General features: G+C 47.6%; 1 protein-coding gene across 1 annotated transcript in view; it reads right to left on the bottom strand.

Moving 5' to 3' along the window:
- ADAMTS2 (ADAM metallopeptidase with thrombospondin type 1 motif 2) overlaps positions 1–13,573 on the bottom strand; it is a 354,592-nt gene that overhangs the window by 32,482 nt on the left and 308,537 nt on the right. The window contains exon 11 of the mRNA XM_056861689.1: positions 4,906–5,051. Within this exon, the coding sequence (XP_056717667.1) occupies positions 4,906–5,051 (146 nt within the window). The remainder of the gene's footprint in view (positions 1–4,905; positions 5,052–13,573) is intronic.

The raw sequence follows: 13,573 nt of genomic DNA, 5'->3' as shown, positions 1-13,573 counted from the left end.
CCTCCCATCCACCTGCTCATCGACCCCGCCGCTGCCCCCACCCGCCTCAAGGCCTGCCACGTCCCCTTCGCCCTCAAAGACAGGATCGATGCCGAGTTGGATCGCCTCGTCTCACAGGGCATCTTGGAGCCGGTTCTGAGCGCACGATGGGAGATCCCGATAGTAACTCCACTCAAGCCCAATGGGGAAGTCCGGATCTGTGCGGACTATAAGTGCACCATAAACAAGGCCCTGCAGAGCCACGCTTATTCGGTGCCCGTAGTAAGCCACCTCCTGGCCTCCCTCGCCGGTGGCCGGGTGTTCGCCAAGCTTGACCTGGCCCAGGCGTACCAGCAGCTGCCTGTTGACGCCGATTCCGCGGACACCCAGACCACTGTCACACACCGCGGCACCTTCAGAGTTAAACGCTTGCAGTTCAGGATCAGCACCGCGCCTGGCATTTTTCAGAACTTAATGGAGGCTCTTCCGAAGAGCCTCCTGGGCGTTGTCCCCTACTTCGACGACATCTTGGTCGCAGCCGGCTCTGATGGGGAGCTCCTAGACCACGTCCGGGGGGTTCTCCGCAGGTTCTGGGACGCTGGACTCACCGTGAAGCGTGAAAAGTGTCAGCTCGGCCTTCCCCAGGTAGAGTTCCTGGGCTACCTGATTGACGCTGACGGCATCCACCCAACCCCGCGATCCACAAGGCCCCTCCACCCCAGTGCAAGCTGGAGCTCCAGGCATTTTTTGGACTGCTGAACTTTTACCATGCCTTCCTGCCCAACAAGGAGTCGGTTGCCAAGCCCCTCCACCGCCTGCTCGACAAGGCCACTCCGTGGTCTTGGGGCAAGGCTCACCAACGGGCTTTCGAGGCTGCCAAGGGCCTCATTTCGGAATCCAGCCTGCCCGTCCACTTCGATGAGCGGCTGCCGGTGGTACTGATGTGCGATGCCTCGCCCTACGGCATCGGAGCAGTCCTTAGCCACTGGATGCCAGACGGGTGGGAGGCACTGATCGCCTTCTACTCCCGGACCCTGTTGCCGGCGGAGCGCAACTACGCCCAGATAGACTGGGAGGCCCTCACCATCGTAGCTGGCGTTAAAAAGTTTCATGACTACATCTACGGCTGGCCGTTAGAGATCATCACCGATCACAAGCCGCTCCTGGGCCTCTTCCTCCCAGACCGACAGACGCCTCAGATCCTGTTGCCCTGGATGCGCCGCTGGTCCATTTTCCTGAATGCGTACGACTTTCGCCTCATGCATTGTCCCGGGAAGTCGATCAGCCGTCCGGATGCCCTCAGCCGCCTGCCGCTGGAAGACTCCGACCCTGACCCCGACCCAGCCCCGGCGTTCAACGGGATGCTCCTAAAGACCCTGCCGGAACCACCCCTGCACGCCTCGGACATTGCTGCCCACACCGCGAAGGATCGCACCCTCGCCCGTGTCCTTAACTGGGTGGGAAAGGGGTGGCCTGCGGCTCATCCAGGGGAGGAGTTCAAGCCATCTGCAACCCGGCAGTACGAACTCTGATTCAACAAGGGGTGCCTGCTGTGGGGGAGCATCGTCGTTGTCCCACCCAAGCTCCGCTCCAGAGTCCTGGAGACACTGCACAAGAGCCACCCGGGCATCGTCCACACGAAGGCGCTAGCTCGCAGCTACGTCTGGTGGCCAGGAATCGACGCCGCAATTGAAGAATGGGTAAGCCGTTGCCAGCCCTGCCAGGAGTCACGCCCTGAGATGCCACGCGCTCCAGTCCAGCGATGGGAGTCCACACACGCCCCCTGGTCCCGCGTCCACATTGACTTTGCGGGGCCCTTTCAAGGCAAGACTTTTTTGGTCGTTGTGGATTCTTTCTCCAAGTGGCTGGAAGTCGTGGCAGTGACTTCCGTGATGTCGCAGACTGTCATCCGGGAGCTGCACCGGCTCTTCACCACCCATGGCCTGCCGGACACCATCATCTCCATCAACAGGGCCCAGTTCATGTCCACGGAGTTCCAGGAGTTTATGGCAAAGAACCTGATACGCCATGTCACCTCGGCACCCTTCCATCCCTCCACCAACGGCCAAGTGTAGCGGATGGTCCGAACGACTAAGGATGCATTGCGGCAAACCATCTACGGGGACTGGGATGCACGACTAGCAAACTTCTTGCTAGCCCACCACATCACCCCCCACTCAGCAATGGGCCGATGCCCCGCAGAACTACTTATGGGGCACCGGCCGAAAGGACTACTCGACTGCCTGCACCCTGACCTGGCACCAGAGAAGCCCAGCCAACTCTGCCCCGCAGTTCCGAGGACCGTGGAGCAGGTAGACCCGGTCTACGCCCGGAACTACAGCACGGGCCTGGCTTGGATCCCAGCCACGGTCCAGGAAGCAACCGGCCCGGTCTCCTACCGGGTTGCCACCCCGGACGGACGAGTCTTGCGGCGGCAGATTGACCAGCTGCGCCGCTGCCCAGCAGACTTGCCCAGCCTCACTGCCACCTCAGAAACCGCGCCGGACCACAGCACAGCAGACTCCAAGCCTGCCGCCACGTACTACAATAAACGTATTGTGTTGGAACTCCGTCTTGACCTCGTGTGTCCTCCCCACGCGGACTTAACAAGTTGAAGGAAGAGGCAGCTTACTGCAGAATCAACCCAAGCAAATGCTTAGTTACAACTTGGTGTTGATTTTTCCATAGCGACTTTTATGGGGTAGGTCACCCCTGAATGAACATGGCTACACAACAAAAATATTTATTTAGAATATTGACATCCCAGCTTTTCTCCAAAGACCCGACTCAGAGAGGCTTAGATATCAAAACTTTAAACAGTCTAACCAAACCAAAATACTTTCATCTCTGTCTAGAGAATACAGTGACCTCTGACAATATTAAAGATGGTCATCTCTGCTTAAACATTCATTTCACAGACATGACTCTTCTAAAATGATTTTGTTGCTAGTTCTTGTTTGTTTAACTTGTATTTGGAGTTTATGATCTGAGAGCCTGAGAGGTTGATTGTGTGCACCTTGCTGCACATGACTGATTCCTTTCAGTAAAATGAACGGGACCACCCTGGAAATGAAAGAGACTTCACTTGTGGAGTCTTCACTTGCAACCCTCCAAAAAAACACCCAGTAATTTTTAGATATGGATTTTGAAAATGGCATAAATACTGGTATTGGATTGTATTCGCCTCCCCAATACCATTTTAGGATTTGGGTTCAGGTTTTTCTGGGATTAAGGAATTATTCTGGGTCCACTATTCCCTGTGGGGGGCTTTGGAGGGTGGGCTGGAGTGGCTGGTTTTCAACCAAATGACATCAACGTTGCAAGGGACCTAGTGTTTCCTGTCCACTACAGACCAAGGGATCCCTGAACAAGGTGTGCCCAGCCATCCTCCTAGCCAGGGGTATGCACTGGGAGGAAGAAACAGCCTTGGAGTAAGGGTTTTGCCCCCACAGAGGAGGGAGGGAAGAAGGAGGGAGAAGGAGTCAGCCAAACCAGCAGCTCTGCCAGATCCTTTTCCTGGCTTGCCTGGACCAGGTGGCCACCTTCCCTAGGCCAGGTGAGATTACATCCGCTGGAAGCCAACTTCCCTGAGCCAGGCGAAGTGCCTCCCTCCCCCCTCCCCTCCCATTGTCAAAGGGGAAAAAATAGGCCTAGGATCCTTAAAATGCCAGCCCGATATTCCCAAATACTGGTATTCCCAAGAATCCTGAATTCCACTCCAGATACTTAAAAAACTCCTATAAGGTATACCTATAAGGTATTTTGGGGGTATATATTCAGACTGGACATATCCAAGTGCATATTCCCAGTGCTCCCTCCCTTTCCAGTTCTTAGCCCAATAACCTGCATTTTAAACTCCTTTTCAGGTTTCTTTCTTGTATATAGGTAGCCTGCTGGAAAAGAAAACTCTGGATGGGTACACATACAGTACAGGTGTCCTGGATCACAGCCATGGTATCCTTCTAAACAATATTAATATTATTTTTTGGAAAATTTGTGTGCATCTTTCCAGAAAGCTGCTCAATAATAAAATTATAAAGGATACTACTAATGACATAGGCAGCTTCCACATGGATGACTTTCTTTGAGTTTGATGCTATTGGGAAGTATGTTTTTCCCCTACTTCCCCACAGCATCATGGTACTTTTGTGAGCTCTTTTCCAAATCTATTTTGTTGCAATGTTTTGAGAAAGATCACAACAAAGTCATACCGGCTGCTATGTGGGCAAGGAAGTCTGGATTTTTCTGGTCCGTCCTTCCTTCCTTCCTTCCTTCCTTCCTTCCTTCCTTCCTTCCTTCCTTCCTTCCTTCCTTCCTTCCTTCCTTCCTTCCTTCCTTCCTTTATTCGATTTTTAGGCTGCCCTTTCCTGTCTGATGTCAGGCTCAGAGTAGTACCCATTTATCCTTCTCCAGTCCCCATGGCAACCCCCACATGCCACCAGGAGGCTTTTTTGAGGGTTTTTTTTTGGGGGGGGGGCATTTGACATAGCGATATATGTTATAGGTAGATCCCACAAGATTCGTGGGGGGGAAGGGGGCGGGTCATATCCTTCCCCTACTGAATTTAGGTATCCACAGATGAGGTAATGTGGACAATTTGATACTTTGATATTGGTAGTTCATTACTAGCTTTAAAAAAACTTGGAAAGAGAAAGAAGGGTGATTGGCTTGGGGGGAGGGAAAGAGAAAGAAGGAAGGACTGGCTTGGGGGGAGAGAGAAAGAAGGCGATTGGCTTGGGGGAGAGAGAAAGAAGGGAGGGGAGAAGGAAGCAAAGGCAGGGTAATGCCCCCTCCCCGCAAGTTTCTTGTGAGTTGTAACCATAGGATACCAAATCAGAGTCCCTCACAGCAGAACCTTTGTAATTTACCAATATTTTCATCAGAAATATTTAGACGATTATCATGATTTGCTTAGATTTAACTTACTGAGGATTGTCACACTGCCGTGTTCTGTATCTTATTCCTGTTCCACAGGTTCGAGAGCAGGCACCAAATTTACTCCATGCTCCCCAGTTTCCATCTTGTTTCAAGATATCTGGAGTTAACCAGATACAGTGACCTTTAAAACAATGCTAAAAAAAGAAAAATATACAAGTATGCATATTTTCATAATGAGGTTTACTGTTGTGTAACTCTTGACGTCTTACTTTTTGGACATTAGCAAAAGCATATTATATAACTGGGAAAGAGTGAAAAGTAATAAAATATGTACCCCCACATTTACACATAGGTTATTAATATTACCCATCATTTGTAAAAGAAATCAGAGACAATTCACATACGCATGCAACTCACTAGGTAACACATTAAAAATACTATGGGTTGGATCTACTGACAGAAGTGGTGAAGTAATTTCCCCCAGTTCCCTCTTCCTGCTGTAGGCTGTCCATTTGCCTCGGATGCTGCTGGGGGGGAGGCTGTCTCTCAAGAGCAGCACTTCAGGGAGATCAGTGGCCTACAGTAGGGGAGGGGGAGGAAGGAATCATCAACTTCACTAAAAGAAGGCCTTGCCTGAGCAGAAGATTATGGCAGCTTCTTCTGGATGAAGCTATACATGTCTTAAACATTCAATTTATATTCTTATTTAATTTGAGTACAAAAGCCACCATTTTAACAGATGAAATCTTGCTTTCTTATTCAGCTCTGCTCAGCTATGTAGCAAGGATGTTATCAACTTTTGAGAAACACCGTTCCAGCACACATTAAGATTGTATGTAAAGTCCAGATGAAGAAAAGCTGGCAATTTTGTTCTTGTCAAAGAGTCCAGTACTCATGTTTGAGTTTACCTCCTTGTTTACCTCCATGGGAGAAAGAACAGATAATTTAGAGAAACAAACTAGCTTTATCCAAGGCTCCCCAAACACTGACAATATACCAATACATTTACAAATTGGATTCAAGCAAGTTGTATGTTTTCAACATCAGAAAATGCAAAATATGCTGTGTCTTTCTAATGCAGTTTCCTAATGCTTGTTTCAAGAAGAAAAATATATATTTGCTATCCATAATTTATGAACTGGCAAAGAGATTAATCAGAAAAAGAGGAAGAGGTAGAGCACAGGTACAGAACTCTACTAAAGTCTAGTTTCTAGGAATATACCAACTGGAAGATTCAAAACATTCAGATAAATACAAAATCTGATAAACATAAATGCTTTTTAAAGACAGTTTTTAACTTAGATGGGGGGCATACCCTGAAGACAAAATCAAGAAGAATTTCAGATAATGGAGGTTTACAGTGCATTCCTGAGTGGAATCCCTGAGCTGGTTTTTGGAGGCAATGCAGCTGCGCTGCCTCTAAAGGAGGTTTTGGTCCCGCCAAAATTTCCTTGCAGCGGCAAAATCCGTGCAACCCTCATAGGGTTGCACAGGAGAAATGCCACCTAAAAGGTGGCGTATCTCGCCAAAAAATAAAAGGGGCATTCCTGGCCCAAAAGGGCTGTGGAGGCCTCCTAACGGCTGCTCCTCCCCCAGCCCGGCGCCGGAATGCCCCAGGAACGTCTCCCAGGACCCTGGTGTGGCCTTTGATGCTGTTCGGATGCCGCCGGAAGGCCCCATCGGCATCCTGGGGTGGTGCTGCCATGGCAGTGCCCCGTGATTTGCGTCCGGGCCTTCCTGCCAGTGTTCAAGCCACTAACGCTGGCGTTAGTTGCCCAGAGACACTGGCACTGGGGGCCCGGACACCATCGCAGCGCCTTCCTGGCCTCCTAAGGGCTTTCACCCATAGAGCTTAGGAATGCTCTGTTAGTTGAATTTGTTCCTCTTCTTTCCCAAGCAACCATGTTAATATCAGAATGAGAAAAGACGGAGGATTCTGAAAGAACACACCAATCAAAATTCTTTTTGAAATAAGCACCAATAAAGAACTTATTATGATGGCCTTAATAGAATGTCATGTGCAGTTTAACTGTTAAAATGTGGGGTTGGGAAGTATTTTTAATGTTATACCATTGCTTTATATTGCAGTTCTGTCAATATGGGTGCCTGGTACACACACACACACACACACACACACACATATATACACACACAGATGGCTATAACAGCAAGTGTAATCATTCCCTTGCTTTTCTGAAAAATCAGCTTCAAAACCAACGTTATGCAGTTCAACCAGCCTTCAAATCTAGGCACTTGGCAGGTGCTATATGCAAAACATATGGCTGAACACCCACTGCCAGCAAAAACAAAGGGAAAGTATTTATAATGCAAAATATCCTTAAGCATAGGACAGCCAGTATTTTAACAGAAAATATATATGAAAAGATGACAGATCATCACTAATAATGAGGGGGAAAGGCTACAATTAGTAGCACTGTGACAATGAGAACACTGTCTGTGACCTGGTTGGTCATCAGCTGATAAGAAAGGAGGAGACACTGGGCCTTCATAATGGGGTTCTTCAATATGCCAGCAAGATATTTCAGGTCAAAACCTAATTAAGTAGTAATTACTGTAGCAGAGTATAAGAATGAAGAACATAATGAGGGGGAGCTACAAAAGCTGAATACCCTCTGTGATACTGTCTCATCAAAGAACAGAAAACATTTTCACAGTGGTTGTAGTCCATGTACAGGAATCTGTTTCACTAGGACATTCACTGAAGTACATTTTGAGAGCTGGACACAATCCTGCTACACTGATTTTAACACTTAATTAAAGCCCTAAATAATTTGAATGACCTTCTCCACCTATACAAACCCACCCAAGTTTTGAGCTCAGTCAGCAGGCTCTGTCCAGAGTCTCTGCAGGCCATGGCTTCATTATCAAGAACCCAAGAGAGGTCCTTCTCAACGACTGCTCCCGAACTGTGGAACTTCCTTCTTTTGGAGATAACATTTAGCAGCACCATCTCCTCTGGTCTTCTATCACAATTTAAAGACATGTCTACTTAGGAAGGCCTTTGAAAGCTGGAAGAACCTATGCAGAAAGATTTGGTTCTCAATGCCTCCCACTAAGTTCTATAGGGCACAGTAAACAGGAACATCTGCTCCATGGAAAGTTTTCATAGCTCAGTCTGAAACTATAAAGAACTGCATTGAAGTAGAGATTGGGTCTTTTTGGGATTTTCCTTTAATGTGATTTCCCCCCATACTGAACTATGATACTTTATTTAATGAAAGCACTACTGCAGGGGTGTCCAAACTTTTTTCATAGAGGGCCAGATTTGATAAAGTGAACATGCGTGAGGGCCGACCATTTTGCCTGACATTCTTTGAACCATTACAATTAAATTAAACATTAAATTAAATTGAAATTAAAAATTAAAATTAGCATTTAAAATTAAAATTAAAAGCTAATTAACCTCGCTCCGCCCCTTTCCTTCAGGGCGGAAGTCCCGCTCCTTCCTGGTCCCTCTGTGACCTTAAGCCAGTCATGTCCAAAGTCCAGCATCTTGGCCATCTTCTGGGCATGGAGTAGGTCACTGGGGATGTGGAAGGAGGTAGTGAATTTCCTACATTGTGCAGGTGGTTGGACTAGATGACCCTGGTGGCCCCGTCCAACTCTTGGCTATCTTTGGGCATGGAGTAGGCGTCACTGGGGGTGTGGGTGGAGGTAGTTGTGAATTTCCTACATTGTGCAGGGGGTTGGACTAGATGACCCTGGTGGTCCCGTCCAACTCTTGGCCATCTTCTGGGCATGGAGTAGGGGTCACTGGGGGTGTGGGGGGGAGATAGTTGTGAATTTCCTACATTGTGCAGGTGGGTTGGCATCCGCGCCGTGCTCCCGGGGTGCGGCGGCTCCGTGCCGGTCTCCAGGAGGGGGGGGAGGGTCCCCACCCCCAAGCCGGCTCCTGGGGTGCGCCGGCTCTGCCGGGCTCCCGTGGTGCTGGGTGGCGGAGTGGGGAGACCCCCGCCCCCAAGCTGGCTGCTGGCTCCGTGCCGGGCTCCCGCAGCTGGGGGGAGGGCTGCCACCCCTCAGCTGGCCGGTGACGTCCCAGCCGGCTCCTGGGGTGGCCCGGCTCCGCGCCCTGCTGCCGCTCCACGGTGCGGCGGAGGGGGGAGACCCTTGCCCCCCAGCTGGCTGCCGGCTCCACTCCGGGCTCCCGTGGCTGGGGGGGAGGGCTCGCCCCCAGCTGGCTGGCAGCTCCTGGGGCAGCCTGGCTCTGTGCCCCGCTGCCGCTGCGCTGGGCAGCTGGGAGGGGCCTCCTGCCCCCCAGCTGGCTGGCGGCTTTAAAGCCGGCTCCCCTGGCCCGCCGGCTCTGCACCCGGCTCCCGCTGGGCGGCTGCTGGGAGGGGCCTCCCGCCCCCATTCAACCGGTCGGTGGGCCGCAATTGGCCCGCGGGCCGGACTTTGGACATGCCTGCACTACTGTATAAAATTCTGGTTCCGACAGGGTATATCAATAGATCCCAATTTCACAGGATAGTTGTTTAAAAGAAACATTCCAATATTATGGACTTTGTCCTCTTCAAAATAGTTTCAATGCAGCTTCTTTGGATTTAGACTCAATAAAGAGATTTATGTCCTTATATTGCTTTAACGGAGAGTCTTTATAGGATTCTGGCCTTTGAGACAGATATGTAACAGAGAAGTCAACAATTCCACATGATTCCATAAAGCTGCCTTCAACTAAGTCAGACCGTTGGTCTATCAAGGTCAGTAAGGTTTACTCTGACTGGCTGCCTGCCTTCAGGATCTCAGGCAGACAGGCCTTTCACATCACCAATAGCTGATCCTTTTAAATGGAGATGCCAGGGATTACACCTGGGATCTTCTGTGTGCAAAGCAGATGTTCTACCACTGAGCCATAACCCCATTATTGTAGATGTGGCCATAGTTGATTTACAGTTTAGTGGAGAATTTTGGCACATATGGTTGTATTTTCATAATTTAGATTTTCATATGAATAGGATTTGAAAGCATGAAAGAACCATCAAATGATGGCTGTCAAAGGAACAAGATCTCATTTACCTAGGGTTAATACTTTCCATTTCTTTTATTCTAACAGCCCCAGATATGCCCTCACGAGGAGAGCCCAGGCTAACCTGATCTCATCACATATTGGAAGGTACCATGGTTAGTATTTGGATGGGAGACCCCCAAGGAAGTCCAGGGTCATGATGCAGGCAATAGCAAATCACTTCTGAATGTTTCTTGCCTTGAAAACCCTATGGGGTTGCCATGAGTCAGCTGTGACTTGACAGCCAAAAAAAGAAGCCCCAGATATTTAGAATTCACTGAAGAACTATTTAATCCCATGAGATTGTGACTGAAGCAGTATGTAAATAAATAATCTGAGGCATCGCTATGCATACTGGGATGGCCTAAAATGTGTTGGGTAGTCGATCAGTTAGATACACAAAGGGGAAAAGTATAATTGGTTCATTTGAACTTGGACCATTATGTATGAGATTTTTGTGGTAAATTGCAAATTATTTTCAGTTCCTTTAATGTAGCAAAATCCTGCCCATGCGAAGGTTATTTCCATGTCCCTTTATGACACAGCGATGTATTGACAGGGCTGGTTTAGCCCATTCCATCTGTTAATCTGCTAAAGATTGCCTGTGAGGGCTGTATCAAACAAAAAGGCTATGGAAGCCAATGAAAATTCTTCTGGAAAGTCCAATTTTCTCTGTCTCTGTGGTGACTAACACAGCACATATTTATCCATCTGTCTCCTGTCTAGGAGAAGCTGAGGTCAGCTTTCTCAGAGTGAAATCATCTGGACTGTGTTGATTGCCTTTGGAAAACATTTTTTTCTTTGGTTAATTTCCTTTACAGTATCTTTTATTTGATTCTCCAGCTTTTATGGAAGAAAACTAAATGGCATGTGATAATATATAAGGATATAAAAAGGAGATGGACTGTTTATATCCCTTTGCCCGTTACTTTCCCAGCAATGAATTAATTATTGGAGGTAGGGTACATAGGGCTTACAAAAGTTTTCTTTAAGAGAAATCCCCCCTCATTATCACTTCAGAGGCAGTATCAGCCTCCCTTCTTCTTGGAAGCACCCACAAAAGGAAGGGAAACCATAGAAGGAAAGACCTCTGTCATCTAAAAACTCCCAGACCTTTTCCATACTCTTGTTTTTCTTGGGAGTCAGTCCAAAAGCACTGGAATCGATTTGGGCAGGGTTCGTCCTCATGTCTGCCCTCTCTGTGCATTTTTATAGTTGTAGAGTCAGCTTGTTCTCTTCTGCACATGGCTTAAATAATGAGGATTTTCAAAGGAAGGTGCGGTTGTCATTGGTGGCAACACAGCACCCCTGTTTTAAAAAATGGAACTAAAATATCAATATATTGATGTAGTGTTGTAATGATAATTTAAGCAGGATCTCTGAATTCCTAGCTTTCATTTTTTGTAAAATAAGTCTCTAGGCCCTAGGGTTGCCAGGTCCCTTTGCTCCACTTGCAGGAGCTTTGTGGGGGGCGTGGCTGGGGGGGCGTGTGATATGCATGCACACCCTGTACCATGCACATACACACCCCACATGATGCACTGACGTCACTTCCGGGATTACCCGGAAGCGACGTGGATGTTCTAGCAATCTCCACTGAAACCCTATGGTTTTCGCAGAGTTTCGCCAGAGGTTGCTAGAGAGTCTGTGTCGCTTCTGGGTAAACCTGGAAGCGATGTTGGTGCAGCGTGTGGGGCGCGTGCGCATTGCATGCCTCCCCCTCTCTTTTGCCTGCTGACCTTCAGCTGGTCGGCAGGCAGCCCAGTGGACTGGCAGGATTTTGCCTGCCCCCACCAGGCAATTGGTAAGCCTACTAGCCTGGCCCCTGCCCTCGCAGAGATATGCCTTTTCCTTATATCTCTGCAAGGGAAGGAGCTAGAGACTTACTATTTTAAAATGAAAGCTCGGAATTTAGAGAACCTGCTTAAATTATCATTACAACACTACATTGATATCAATATATCTTAGGGCCTTAAAAAATCTGAAATCACTTGTCTTCAGCGGGGGGCGGGAGGAGGAGTTGAACGATGACAGCAGTCCAATCATTGAACAGTGGGATGCAGGTGGGTGAGACAAAGAAAACCAATAGAAACATTATGCGCTAGGAAAAAACTGACTCAGAATCAGCTTCCAGAGAAAAAGATTGGGGTAAAAGTGGTCTCAAAACATCTGGAAACTCCTTTGGGGGGGGGAACGAAGTAAAAATTAGGCAAAAAAATACACATGGAAATCAAGGGATAAACTGAAGCAGTATGGGGCCAGAACTGACCAAAAAAAGTCCATGTGGAAAACCCTCAGACACTGCATATTAAAAACAACAATAGCTTCCAGTCACCCTCCCAATGTTAATTATTCTTTAAAATGTAACATTTGCACTTTTGGAAAGATTCCTTTTTTCTTTTTTTGCCATCAAGTCACATCCCACTTATGGTGACCCTGTAGGGTTTTCAAGGCAAGAGATATTTAGAGGTAGTTTGCCATTGTCTGCTTCTTCATAGCGACCCTGATATTCATTGGTGGTCTCCCATCCAAATACTGAACAAGGCTGACCCTGCTTAGCTTCTGAGATCTGATGAGATCAGGCTAGCTTGGACTACAATTTGATTTTATAGTGTCCACGCTGTATATCTAAAGTGTTGATGAATAGCCTCAGGTAATAGGCAAGCACAAACTGAGACACCTATGGACTGCAAGGATCAAGTTTCTGTTGTGTACACATTGGTCTTCCTTCTCTACTGTTGCACGGAAACTTCCTGCTTTCATTCTTTACGCCATCACAGAATGTTCCAAACACCGCAACGTGTGGGTGAGTCATATACCTGCATCCTACCTTCCCATAAACCTAACCACTTCCAGCCATTTCTTCTGATCTCGCCTTCCACACTAGGTGACAGAATCCTCTAAAAAATGCTGTTACTCAACACTGAAGGAATTATGCAGATAATTTTCTTGCTGCTGGACAGGATGCTCTACCAGTTTTCTGCTCTATATCAGCACTTGAGGCTCAGAAGAATTAAGAGGACCCACCAGCAAGCTAATGCTAACTAAACAAAACCAATGTAATAACCAGTTCTGGCACTTAATTCCTTCAGCTGTTGCAGAGACAGGATGTTTTTCTGACGCACCAGTCATATTTAGATTGGCTTGCACATTTAATAATGGCCAGTGGGAACAGAGGTATGAAATCATGAAAATTTCAAATCTCTAAAGTGGGGGAAATGGGGGATTTTTCTGAACCAACATCTCTAATTGATTATAATTCTGTTCTCTTTTTCCTTGACAATTTTCCAATGAAAATATTCTGACAGAGTTGAGCTACTTCCTCCATACACTTAACTGAAATGGAACCTACTTTGTAGTTTGAGGAAATGGAATATGTGTAACCTGATTCACATATCATTGTTGACCACAACTGATTTAGTTGCTGAGAGAACTCTTGGTACTAATATCTACCCACAACAATGATAGAATAAGAACATAAGAATATCCCTGCTGGATTAGACCAGAGGTCCATCTAGTCCAGCATCCTTTCTCACACAGTGGCCAACCAGTTCCTCTGGAGGTCCAACAACAGGGCATAAAGGCTGAGTCCTTCCCCTGATGTTGTCTTCTGCCACTGGTATTCAGAGGATTATTGCCGCTGAACATGACGGTTCCTTTTAGTCACCCTGTCTAGTAGCATAGCCATTCAAA

Source organism: Euleptes europaea, chromosome 1, assembly GCF_029931775.1.
Source record: "Euleptes europaea isolate rEulEur1 chromosome 1, rEulEur1.hap1, whole genome shotgun sequence".
In the NCBI taxonomy this organism is placed as follows: domain Eukaryota; kingdom Metazoa; phylum Chordata; class Lepidosauria; order Squamata; family Sphaerodactylidae; genus Euleptes; species Euleptes europaea.
Note: the sequence above shows the minus strand (reverse complement) of the source record. Positions and strands in the feature narration are given on the sequence as shown.